Below are 13,250 nucleotides of genomic sequence, written 5' to 3'. Positions count from 1 at the left end.
TCCAAAATATTTATAAATTACACATTTATCTTCCTTTTACATGTTTTTCATTTTCAACTATAATATATATAACCTAATAGTGTTCGAAAAAAAGATGTGATGTAAGAGAAATATAGTAGAGAAATTCCGAATATCTTGAAAGTAAATCAAGTTAAAGTTGAAGTTTAAGAACATTATAACGAATATATTAAACAAAATGACTTATTATAGTATGGCTGACTACCTAAGCTAATATACCGTTAAGGGTATATTCACTTTTCTCATATATATATATATATATATATATATATATATATATATATATATATATATATATATATATATATATATATATATATATATATATTTGTGTGAGTGTGTATATACGGTGATACATACACCTAAGAAATAAGTACAACTGGATCACCTGCTCTTTGGCTGTTTGCTGTTTGTTCCAAAGAATCCAAATTCAAATCAGTTTTGGGTTTTGTACATTCTAAATCAACTGTAGCAATATCTTCAAATCCTAACGAGTGGCTACACATTCTTTCTGTGTCTTAATTATTCAGTAGTTAATTATATTGACAACAAAACATGACCACTCCTTTTGTTTTCTTGCATTTGGAAACAGTATCTATCTCCCATCCTTGTTTCTTCTTTTTCACCCTTGTCATTCTTTGCTTGTTTTGGTTCAAATTTTTTCTAAAGTGCTGCATCGATAGGTAGATGAGAACATAAAATTAATGGCTTCCGAAGCTTGTGAAATGGAAAAACCGATAGTTATTGATCATCATCAAGAACAACAGCAGCAGTGCCAGAAGCAACAAGCTTTGAAGTGCCCACGATGCGATTCGTCAAACACTAAGTTTTGCTACTACAACAACTATAGTTTGTCACAACCACGACATTTCTGTAAAGCTTGTAAGAGGTATTGGACTAGAGGTGGCACCTTGAGAAATGTTCCTGTGGGTGGTGGTTGCAGGAAAAACAAGAGAGTGTTCAAGATGCTACCGACAGCGACTACTCATGCTCCTTCCAATTCACAACCAGTTGACAATAACCCTAACCCTAACTGTAAACCTAATTTTGATAACCATTCTTCTTTTTATGGGTTCGTGCCACAAAACCATAATTATGAAAGTTTCAAGACGGTTGTTTCTGGGTGTGATTTTTCTCAATCTCAAAGAAGTAATCTTGGATTAGGGTTCTCTTCTATGAATCAGTCACATAATTCATCGTTATTTCTATCAAGCTACCCGTCGTCGGTGTTTGCTGATTCTACTTGTAGCTCAAATAGTGTTCCTACCATGGCTTCTCTGTTAATTTCAGGCTTCCAGCAACCACAACGATATATGGAATGGAATAACCATTTTGAGGGCAAGAACAACGATGATCAAATCGAAGCTATGGCGTCATCTGATCCAAATTCACTTATATGGAACACCACTAGCGGTGGAGGTGGTGGTGGTGGTGGTGGTGGATGGTTTGATCCTACAAGCAATATTGATTCTTCAGTTGCTTCCTTGATCTAATTAAGCCCAATAAATTAAAACCAACCAAAACGTTTTTCTTCTAATATTCTCCTTTTTCTTTTTTACTGTCTCTTTTTTAACTTCTTTTCTTTCTCTTGGATAAACTTTTATTTGTTTAATTTTGTTTTTACCGGAAACTCCCTCTTAAAACATTTAGAAGATCATAGTGGATCTTCGCCTTCAGCTTTTTCAATCAAGAAGAAGAAGAAGAAGAAGAAGAAGAAGAAGTTAATGTGTTCTAGGACAGAAAAGGAAACTGGCTACGTACAATATACAGTGAGTTTTATCTTCCTTCTTCTGTATATAAGTATTAAACATGGAGTTTGGGGTGGTGAAGAGGGTGTTAATTTGTTTGTTTTCTCATTTTGTATTGTTTTACTTTTTATGTGGATTCATATTCTAGGGTTTTCTTTGTTTGGTTTCAGAGGGAAAGAATGAGTATACACGTATACATGATAGTAGATGTTAGGTTTGTTGGAATTTATCACTTCTTTAGTGTGGTTACATGTTGTTAGTTTTTTAGCTTTTATCTTGAAATTTCTATATATTTATATTTAATGTTCCTACTTATGAAGTATACAGGTATACATGATAGTAAAGGCACCCTTGCATCACGGTACGTTTTACAATGGAGAAAATGTATCTCATTTGAGATATTACATATAAATATCTAATTATCGGCACTTATTTTAACTTGCGATGAAGTGAGCATAATGTTTTACACGTATGAAATAATCCTATTATATGTTTTATTCCTTTGGAAGTAATAACACATTTCATGCTACTATGTAACCAACTCTTGGCATTCAATGAATTTTGACAGTTGACAAATCTATTTGTCATTCAATGATATTAAACTCTATCATAATAAGATATCACATCATAATCCAATGGATTTGTAGTTCAATGGTATTTTTCAATGAGAAAAAGAAAAGCTTTTAATTCCTAAATATATATTGTAAATTATTTTTTGTAAATTTTAATTGAACTTTATAAAGTTCAATAAACTATAAAAAAATTGATAGAGTTGTATGAAATTTAAAAAAACAAAGATATAACAGTTTATTATATTCTATGAAGTTTAATTCATTGTGAATATCTTTATCATAAACATTAAACACTTAACAGTGAGGGGTAAAGTATTCCTAATTACAAAATTAAATAACCATGTGGAATACTTTATTCTGCATAGGTATGATTAACTATATGTATGCGCGTGGTAATAATTTTATTATATCTACGAGACTATTAGATGAAATATGATATATGTATATGTGATGAAAGTTTCATGTGACCGTCTCCTTTTCTGAAGTAGTACGAATTTTAATTAATGATGTTTTAGTGTGTTTTTAATAATTAATGGTATCCGGTAAAGAATTTCTTTTTATGATAATGCTTCTGCATGTATTTGTGACGTACAATAACCTATGTATGTCGTGTGCTCACGTGATCCCTAACAAAGAATCTGCAAATCTAGGAATATATCAAGATGGATTTAATTGGATTTTTTAACTGTTACCTGGAATATAGTACAGTATAATCGAAACTGAGTGCTGTCTTGGAAGCTTGCACGATGGAAGCTTTATGTACACTGCACTTGTAATCGGGTGGTGCTGGTACACAGGTAATGTGGAAAAGGAAGTTCTGCCAAAGTAGACACATTTTTATGTCTGGAAAAACGTGCTCTCTCTCTCTCTATATATATATATATATATATATATATATATATATATATATATATATATATATATATATATATATATATATATATATATAAAACGCCCAATCGCATGTATGAAATAATTATCTGCATGTTACAAAATTTAATTTGGATTTGAAGGTTTTTGTTCTGCGGTGGTGTGGTTGAATATCCATGACTCGGTACTTCCATGTAACCACGGCACGATACTGCCACGTGACCACAACGCGATAATCATTTAATTAATGCAGTGTGACGCCATTATCTATACATAACCCTAGGTTTTGGGCTTTGGGCCTATATATACATCATTAAATTCTAGGTTTTCAAAGAATCTCGTCATTCATCATCTTTTTTCGAAAACCCTAGCCCCCTAAGCATCTCCTCTCCCCCACACTTGAGTTCTTTCTGATTTTTGAGAATTAGAAGGAAATAAGCAACCAGTAAGAGTTTCAGGAGCGTTGTGTGTTTATAGTCTAGCTATATTAACTTCATCTGCATCTTTGTAAGTCTTCTAGGCTTAATTTTTATGTTTCTTACTCCATAGATCTAAGAAGGTAAGCTTGTTTTGGTCTTGTTCATGAGAATTAGATGTAATTTTGATGAAATCATGGATAAACCATACAAATTTATTGTTACTTTATGGTTTTAGAAGTAAATGGTTTTATGAATCTAAGTTTAGTCTCCATTTTATGCCATGCATAGAGCTTTCACCATATTTCACCATTTATAACCTAAGATGTTGTCACACTTGCATTGGGCATGCAAGTCTATAAACTTATGATTTTTATGGGCCATGAGATAGTATAAAACCTTTTGGGAAGTATGAGACTTGGAGCTAATAGATTAAGAGTTTAGTAAATGTATTTTTCTATCAGACAAACCACAACGCATTCAAGGACTTTCGATGCCACGGTGGACGAGGAGGTCACATGACTGCTTTGTCATAACTAGACCACGACGAGGTGGACCGGTGATCATTGACTTTTTTGACCAATTTTATAACGCCCACAGATTCGAGCTAGTCAATCTAGAGAATAGGCGTTAATATGACTTTTTTGATAGAAGATTATTTGGAATAAATAATCTTAATCAAAGTATATAGTATATGTCACAAAGATTCTGTACATATAAAGAACACTGAAATCTGACTTATAACAAAGAGGTTATAACCGGTCAAGGTTTTGTGATAAAACTGGTACAACGTCGCGTATCGTAAAAAGTGAATTTCTGATATACTACTTTTTACCCTTAGAGATCTAAACAAAAGTCATAGTGACCGTTAAACTGAGAAACTACATAAAAAGAACGTCCAAATCTGACTTTGTTTGAGGACTACCTTTTAGCTTTAGCGTAACAGTACACAACTCAGAAATCGATTTTTAGATCGATCGATTATTAGCCGACACAACCTAAACGCGAATTGAAGATCTCGTTAAAAGGAGCTCAACGATATAAAGACATTCGAAATCACACGTCGAATGACAAAATTATGAATTTTTAACAGACATTAACTGTCTAAGACTGTTAAAATATACCTTTAAAAATAAAGTCAAAATTAGCCAACAGAGTCTAAACAAAAGTTGTAGATCACTCGCTACCTTTGCATGGATATAAGGAACGTAAAAAACGGAGAACGTATGCGAAAGTCAAAGATTTTGGAAAATTATTAGTTTTTGGGATTAACCAACAAGTGACATGTGACACCATCACACCTTCTTCCCCACGGCTTTGCATCTGATTGTGACATGTCGCATGAGTACGCCCAGCGTAGCTCAGAGTACGGCCATCATACTGAGTACGCCCAACGTACGCGGGTGCTGACAACCTATAAATAGGAGGCGTTTTCACTCATTTTTCTCAAATCTTTGTATCCAATTCTCTCTGAAACACCCCAAAGCCTCTTTTTCTTTCCCTAGAACCTCCTAGGTGTTAGTAGCGAGTCTCGGAGTGCCAGATGGCCGCGAGAAGAAGAGCTTTCGACTCAGAAGTTCTCTTGACGCAGAGCCTGGTTCCTCGCTAAACTCCATTGTACGTGATTTATGCTTACGTTACTTAAAGTATAACTTATGTTTAATTTCGTTATCGTGATTATGAACCTATAAACAATATTTATCAGTGATTCCAAGTTGTTATACATATTGACTACTTACGGGGGATGATGTTTAGGCTGTGATTTAGTGAGGTGTTTAAAGTAGGATTTCCAAACAGTATACTTCGTATACCAAACGGACCCTACCTTAGATGTGATCCTACCTAGTTGTTCCTTACTCGACAGATCATGAAAGTAGACATTAAGTTAATGATAAATCTGGATTAATAATTAATCGCAATAAATATTAGACTAAAACTTAGTGATAATCGCAATAAATGAATCTACCTAGTTGTTCCTTACTCGATAGATCATGAAAGTAGACATTAAGTTAATGATAAATCTACATTAAGTTAATGTAGCCTTCTACCAAGGCATCTAGTGTATGTGTGTGTCTCTTGTAAGAGTGTGTATTTTCCCAAGTCTGACTACCATTAATCAAAAAGATAGTTTCTACATTACTGTGCGTCGTATAAATGTTCACGAAGTGAATGTAATGGGAAAAAGAAATAGTACTATGGTGGAGCGTTAAACTACAACCGTACCAATTACCTAAAGTCTAGGGTAATTCTTCTAAGTACTGTAGTATTTGATATAAGTAACTACATCGGTACTCAACTGCCTTATTTGACGGATAAGGTATAATGTGATGTCTGGATCCCAGACTATACGCTCCACTATCAAAGGGATTTTGGGACCTACCCACGAGCCCTGCATGTATGCAAGCCATGAGCATCCACATTACTATGATCATCTATACTCGATATAATGATCATAATTGCGTTGTGATTCATCGGTATAGTTAGATCCTGAACTGGTTCCATGCTATAGCACCTAGTGATGTCTGTTCTATGTATATGTAAGCGTACTCATGTAAGTGTGATCGTGTAATTTTACTTATGTAAGCGTAATCATGTAAAAGTATATGAACGCATGCCTTTGCTACCCAAAGGCACTGACTGACTGAAAGGAACTATTATGTCCATATATGTATACATGATATATAACTAATGTTTAAATGACCTTCGGACAGTACCTGATATCCCACCAGACCACATCTCAAGCGCGAAAAGGAAATAGGGTGGATAGCCTTCCTAAGTCTTTTAAACATTACTTATATAACTATACAAATATAGGCATGCTTATAACAAAATCTCTATGTAAACGTAATTATGTAATTTAATAGTAATGTACTGAAAGTGTTCTAGCTGTAATGTATGTTCTCTCTATCTAGCAAGTATTGACTCATGAATGAGCTGACTCATTGTGTGATATCGCGTTCTAGTAATAGTTCTAGTATCTTCCTAAACTACCCATATGGTATCTTACTAGTAATATAACCGGTACGTATTAACATGGATGTATACCCTTGCTATCCAAGGGCATTGGATGAACTGGAAAGACCTTTTATGACTATATTGTGACAACCCGATAGTTCAACTCTTTGTAATGACCTAAAAGGGTCAAGTATTGTAACCACTTTTGAGTTAATAAAATTAACTTTCATAATAAAATGTCCAAATAATTCTAATTAATTTCCTTCTATGTTTAAATGTCTTTAAACCATTATCGTACGTAAAAAGAACGCCCAAATCCGACTTCGTATATTGAAGTTATGATTTTTCCAAGTTTAGCTTAGCAACAGACAGCTAAAAACTCAAATCGGAGATCGAGCGACTTTTGGCCGGAATGACCTAAACGAGAAACGAAGGTCTCGACAATGGTATTTTAGCGGTAAAAAGTCTGGCAAAAACCGACGTCAGATAAAGAAGTTATGAATTTTTGAAGAAATTCCTTAAACATGATGAGTTATAAAATAAATAATAAAAATAATTTCGGAATTTGCCAACAGAGTCTTAACGAAAGTTGTAGAAGATATGAATTTTTGAAGTTTATTAAATAATTTCGGAATCGGGCGACTTTTGGCCGGAATGAAAACAGAGTTCGTATGAAGAAGATATGAATTTTTGAAGTTTATTAAATAAATTATATATTTATTTAATTCAAAAATCAAGCATTATCCAAAGAGGAGTCAGCGTCCTCATCCGAGGTACGCGCTGCGTACCCCTGTATGCCCTGCGTAACCGAGGGCCTTGGCCTCTGATCGTCCACGTCGCCCTATGCGAGGCTACCGACCCGTCCGACCCGCCCGTCCGACCGACCCGTCCGACCCGCCGTCCCATTCGAACCCGCCAGTCTGATCCGTCCCATCCGAAGCCGAGGCAGTCGAGGCTTCGGTCATGCATGACGTACGCGTACGCGCTGCATATGAGCGTACACCTTGCGTACGAGGCTTTTCAGACCCCCCTATAAATAGCATGCGAAGGCTTCCGAGAAAAATGCTCATTTCTCTCCTTTCTCTCACGATATTGCCTCGTTTTCCGTGCCCGTTCAAACCCGAAGCTCTGGTCTTTTTGCTGAAGTCCCGAGGGTCGATTTTACTCCCGAGATTCCCGAGAATCCCGAGAAAAATCCGTTTCCCGAGACGAAACTCTGCCCGGTTTTCCATCTCGCTATCTTCAAACTTTCAAGTGAGTTCATACCCCTTAATTTACCTTTTAAATGTTCTATAAATTCTTTTATATGCTTTCAAGGGGGGATTACAAGTAAAACACACGAGTATTATCGTGTGTTACATAAAGAACTCTTTTATATGCTTTCATATATCCAAATGACATGCGATTTACAAACTTTATAAGGAACTTTCATATATATAACATATGTTAAAATAGCATTCTATCTTTTGAAAAATAAACTGCTGTAATGCATGCATAAACTAAACTTTTCTTAGATTATATGTATACTTGTCTATCATAGACTCTACACCAAAAATCTATGCTTTCATAGCAAATGATTCCTTTTCTAGGTATTTCTAAACAAACGAGACACACTTTTAGAAAACTATAATAGGTATAGTTTTACGAACAAATTTCTAACTCTTATGTACTAGAAACATGAATTTCAAGAAGTCACTTTCGTATACAAGAACAAACGTAACATTTTAACAAGTAGATCTGTTTTTATACCACGGTTTTGTGAGACACTAACTTCGTGTACGTTCGAGTACACATTTCAAGTCCTGTATTATATACCAGAATCCCTTGGAGGGGGAGCATGGTGTTTGTGTATAGATCTATACGGGCTTGACAACCCGCTCCCTGACTGTTAGCTGCAGTCCACCGTTTGGGGTGACAAACGTCATAACATTCCAACGCCTGAAGAACGTTGTGTATAGGCATTCCGAGTCAATAGTATGGTTATAAAACTCACATGGGGTATTAAAAATGCATTGATTTAGAAGGTTTTTCATACACATTGGTTATTTTACACTTACATACATTTTAGAAACAAACATTGGTCTTGAGTGAAGGCTACTTTTATACTAGTAGAAAATATAGGATTTTCTAAACACAAACAAACAAAGACAAAACATTTCATTTCATACAAACATTGTAATTTAAATACTTATGAAACTCACCAGCTTAAATGATGATCCACTCTTTCAAAATTACTTGTATGTCCCAGGGAATCAGTAATTTCAGGTATCATTATGCTTTTGTTGAAAGGATGCTGCGGCGCCAGTTAAATCTCGTACTTTTGACATCATATTGTAATTGGTTTTGAACATGTAACTTTTGACAAATGTAAACTTTCAATTATATATATGATGGTTGTATTGCTTTCTTTACTATGTATTCATTTGTTACGTTACCACATGAAGTCATCCGCCCCCGAATGTTTCTGCCGTTCAGGTTTTGGGGTGTGACATATATATGTACACATGATATATAACTAATATTGAAACGACCTTCGGACGGTACCCGATATCCCACTAGACCACATCTCAAGCGCGAAAAGGAAATAGGGTGGATAGCCTTCCTAAGTCTTTTAAACATTTATATTACCATACATATAGAGGCATGCAATTTATAATAAAATCATAAAATAAGTTTTGTAAAAACCTTTGAACATAAATATTTTCTAAGAAAAGATCAACTTGATGTCGATCTATAAAACGGTTTTGAAGGCATGGGTTTGATAAAACGGATTAGTATAAAGAAACATTTGTTTGAAACATAATTGTAAATAGGTTTGAAATGTAATATACAGAGTAAAATGTACAGTGTAATAAGGAGTTTTAAACATATAAAGTGTTTATGAAAATCATTTGAAGGAAACTGTTTGGTAAAACGGCTAATGAGTAGTAAGTCATTTGAATGCTTCTTATTAATCACATGTGATTGATATAATAAGTAGCATGATTCTACTTGTATCCCCCCCATAAAACATTAAAAAACAGTTTAAAACATTGATTAAGGGGTATGAACTCACCTGTTGTGGGTGATACGGATGAACTGAAGAGGTAGGACCGCTAGGTGTCATGTGAAGTCTTGAACACACTTATGATCCTAGTTAACATATAATTTCACATATATGTAACAAATTAGTCTATAAACAACTAATAAACAAGTCAAGACACCCTAGGACATGCTAAACACCTTTATCAAGTGTTATTAGCCTCTAGGGTTGCATCTAAGTGTTTGTAGGGGAAGCTATTGTGTGTAGGGCTCAAGGAAAACTCCATAAGGGAGTTCACAACCCTAACAACACTACCAAATGAGTTTACGGCCGTGAAATCATGTGTTTACGATCGTGAACTCATACTTATGTGTCGATTTAATGTTTGATGCTCTGTAAGGCCCTAATAAGCATTTCTACTTAATGGCTTGGTCTATGGAAGAGTTTAGGGCATAATATAACTCCTTTTAGGAGTTTACGGCCCTGGGACCATATTCCCTTGGAGTTTACGGCCGTAAACTCCCTTGGGAGGGTGTTTATGGTGTTTTAAAGTATCTAAATTAACTAGGAACTAAACTAGGCTTTTGTACTTGGCTTTAGAAGAGTTTATGGCACTATTTGGCACCATTTTATGGAGTTCACGACCCTAGAACCTTTTGGGCTATGAACACCTTACTCTTGGTGTTCTAAGTGTGTTAGCTAGTCCAAAACTCATTAGGGTACTTGTCTAAATTACCCTCTTGGCTTAAGGAAGGTTTTTAGGGGGTTTTGGCACCTAAAAATGGATTTCACGGCCCAAGAACTCTCTTGGCCGTGAACTCAATTCTAGCCATGAATCTTAATTGATTTGTGGTCTAAAACATGCAATGCTAGGTTCTAGTTCGATTTCCATGGCTTTGAGGGGCATTGGGACACTTTTGGCCCTTAAAATGGAGTTTACTCCCCAAGTGTTTTTGGGTGGTAACCTCCAAAATCTTGGGGTTTTGGATTGTTTTCTAGTCCCAAATACATTTAAAAATAAGCCTAAGTTCGTTATTTATCATGGGGAAAAGACTAGGTAGCATTTAAGCCACATATAGGAATTTACTCTCCAAGAAAGTTCTTGGGCGGTAAACTCCCGAATCTCACAGATTTGCTATGTAATCTAAGTTATTAAGCACATTATAAGCATTATAAGACAACTAGAGAAGTATACTCACGATTTGGGATAAAAACCCGAAGATCCGTGAGAGAGAATTTTGACTTTTCTCTAAATGAAATGTAACTAATAAACCAATTTAGTTCAGAATTCTATTTATAGTCCTGAGATATTTTTTGGCAGAAAATATTTTTATTCCTGAAATGATTTCTAATATAGCAGAGTGTTGGAATAACAGTGTTGCACAAAACCCTAGTGCATCCACTCTCCTGATATCTCCTTAAGTGTAAATCCTAAAAAACTGCCAAACTTATACTCGAAGTCTGGAATTTCACTGAAACTGTTCTAACTTCTATTGGCCTGAAATGGTTTGTTCAGAATGGAAATTTCGGGTTGTCACAAGCTCCGCCTCCTTTCGTTTCTGTTCTAGTTTAGCCTTCTCCTTCATAGACAATTCATCAGTTCGTTTTTCTGAAGAATCAACTTTTAGGACACGCTTCTGGGGATTTTCAACGTAGACATCATCTTCTTCGTTGTCGGTATCATCATCACCGATTTTCTTCTTTTTCTTCTCCTTATTACTGACCGAAGCTTCATTACCCCCTGGTTCAGCGGCTGGATTGGAGGTAGAAGGAGGAGGTTGATTTGCTTCTTGCTTTTCTTGCTTGAACTCTTTCTCTCCCCCTTGTTACGGATGGACACCAGTCATCGGAACACTAGTGCCGGTCGGAGCTTGTCTGCGAAATGCCTTCGGGTGGTGATAGTGACAAGGGGATCATGACCTTCAATTAGATGAAGAAGGATGGAGTGAATGTCTGTAGCAGAACTCCTTATTGCCTCCCTCTCTGACTTGAGGTCATCAATCTCAGCATGAGCAGATTACAACTTATGAGTTTGCAATTTAAGCTGATTTGTTCGTCTGGCAAGCTCATCCATAACACCATTTTCCATGGCTAAGTCCGCTTGTAGTTGAGATAAGCATTCGTTGACATTAGCATGGAACACGTCATTCGCCTGTTGAATAGCAAGGCGTGCTGCTTCAACCTTCGAGCATTCAGACTGAAGAGTGTGTTGAAGAGTTTCTACAGAAGAAGTAACTGTAACAGCATTCTTGCCAGTAGCAGCCTGCAAAGAGTCTAAAAAGATGTGAGCCTGGGAAACTAGTTTATCGACTTTTGCAGTCGCATCCTTGCACTCCTTTGTAGAGGCATCAACAACACGAGAGGCCTGTTGACACTGAGAAGTGGAGGCTTCAATAGCCTTGGCTGCAGCAGTCAAGGAGGCTGAATGTTCTGCAACAACTTATGAGAACAGGGCCTTTAATGTAGCATCTGAATAAGCCCCGGAGGAAGAGGAGGAAAGCAGTTGATCTAGCTTGTCGTTTACCTCTTTGAGATGATGTTTGGTGATAGGCTCATCGTCATCATCCTGACTCTGGACTCGATAAGGACTGAAGTATGTAGAGTCAAACTCGAAGTCCTCACCGCCCAAAATTGGTGTTGTTTCTGTAGAAGGTGTGGGGGATAAGTGTTTAGATGTAGTAGGAGGTTCGGTTGTTGGTGGATTTTCGGTTGTAAAAGTAGGTTCGGTTACAGGTGGGTTGGGAATAGTGAAGGTAGGTTTTGTAGTTGTGGTAGAGGTAGTATCTGTGAAAATCGAAGTGGGAATAGGTTTTGAAGTGAAGAGTTGAGAAGTGGTTGTTTGAGAGATAGGAGGGATAGAAGAAGGAATTGTAACAGGTGGAGGTGAAGGAGGGAAAGAACGAACCAGAATTTCTGGAGTAGGGGAGCGAGGTGGAGTATCACCTCGTCCCGAATCTTCTTCATCAGAACATTCGTTCTCAGAATCTGAAGATCGAGTGTTCTTCTGCCTAGGAGGAACATATTCTGAATTCGAACTGCTTGAGGACTGAAGAATAAGTTTCCTAGCAGGCTTCTTCTGCTTTTTAGGTTGAGGTTGAGAAGGAGCAGCTTTATCACTTTTCCTCTTCTTTGGGGTCTGCCCCTTGGATGGTTTTGTTATAGGACCCTCCTTCTATGATTCAGGTTTCTTCCCCCTTTTGGCTGGTTTATCAGCTTCTTCAGTTGATCGTAGCATCGCCGACGTAAGTTCACGTTGAGCAACAGCCTTACGCTTCCTGTACTGATGAAGTAGGTTACTGGTTGCAGAGATACAACCAAGCATGGTTTCTGGAATTGAGGCGATGTAAGAAAACTTCATGGGGTCAGTGACGATGATCTTCGTCGTATGAAAGGTGGCGATGGAGGAAAGCAAGGAATCCGCCATAATAGGGACACGATTTCGATCCATTGCCCACTTGGTGATAAGGGTCCAGAAATGCCAACATGAAATTTCTGAGTGCTTTGATGAAGAAAGTAGACTTTAAATCAGCTGCTGCCAAATGATAACCCCATAGTCAAGGTTGAGCCCGATGTACAACCCATACAGCACCGTCATAAAGGCTTTGCTAGCACCGTCAGAACCAGCACTTCGCTCAGATAAACGCTTGAA

The 13,250-nt window shown here is 36.6% G+C and overlaps 2 protein-coding genes across 2 annotated transcripts; one reads left to right on the top strand and one right to left on the bottom strand.

Moving 5' to 3' along the window:
- The first annotated feature begins 484 nt into the window (after positions 1-484).
- LOC111919183 (dof zinc finger protein DOF3.1) lies at positions 485-2,073 on the top strand. The gene has a single exon (XM_023914793.3). It carries the CDS (start codon positions 723-725, stop codon positions 1,509-1,511), a length of 789 nt encoding a protein of 262 aa, XP_023770561.1. The 5' UTR covers positions 485-722; the 3' UTR covers positions 1,512-2,073.
- A 9,545-nt stretch (positions 2,074-11,618) lies between these two features.
- Positions 11,619-13,025, bottom strand: LOC111919186 (pollen-specific leucine-rich repeat extensin-like protein 2). The gene is made up of 3 exons (XM_023914796.1): positions 12,864-13,025; positions 12,126-12,773; positions 11,619-11,864 (listed from the first exon to the last, which is right to left on the bottom strand). The coding sequence occupies exons 1-3, from the start codon at positions 13,023-13,025 to the stop codon at positions 11,619-11,621; spliced, it is 1,056 nt and encodes a 351-aa protein (XP_023770564.1).
- Positions 13,026-13,250: the final 225 nt, after the last annotated feature.

This window comes from Lactuca sativa, chromosome 1 (assembly GCF_002870075.4).
Source record: "Lactuca sativa cultivar Salinas chromosome 1, Lsat_Salinas_v11, whole genome shotgun sequence".
In the NCBI taxonomy this organism is placed as follows: Eukaryota; Viridiplantae; Streptophyta; class Magnoliopsida; order Asterales; family Asteraceae; genus Lactuca; species Lactuca sativa.
This window is presented reverse-complemented; position numbering and strand designations above follow the sequence as displayed.

Excerpts from the sequence above, each read along its gene's own strand:
- LOC111919183 (XM_023914793.3), top strand. The coding sequence starts at position 723 with ATGGCTTCCGAAGCTTGTGAAATGGAAAAACCGATAGTTATTGATCAT.
- LOC111919186 (XM_023914796.1), bottom strand. The coding sequence starts at position 13,025 with ATGGCGGATTCCTTGCTTTCCTCCATCGCCACCTTTCATACGACGAAG. Across the intron at positions 12,774-12,863 it reads AGTACAGGAAGCGTAAGGCT|AAGGAGGGTCCTATAACAAA; the intron begins GTTGCTCAACGT and ends CCTGAATCATAG. Across the intron at positions 11,865-12,125 it reads CCAAACATCATCTCAAAGAG|GCTGCTACTGGCAAGAATGC; the intron begins GTAAACGACAAG and ends GACTCTTTGCAG.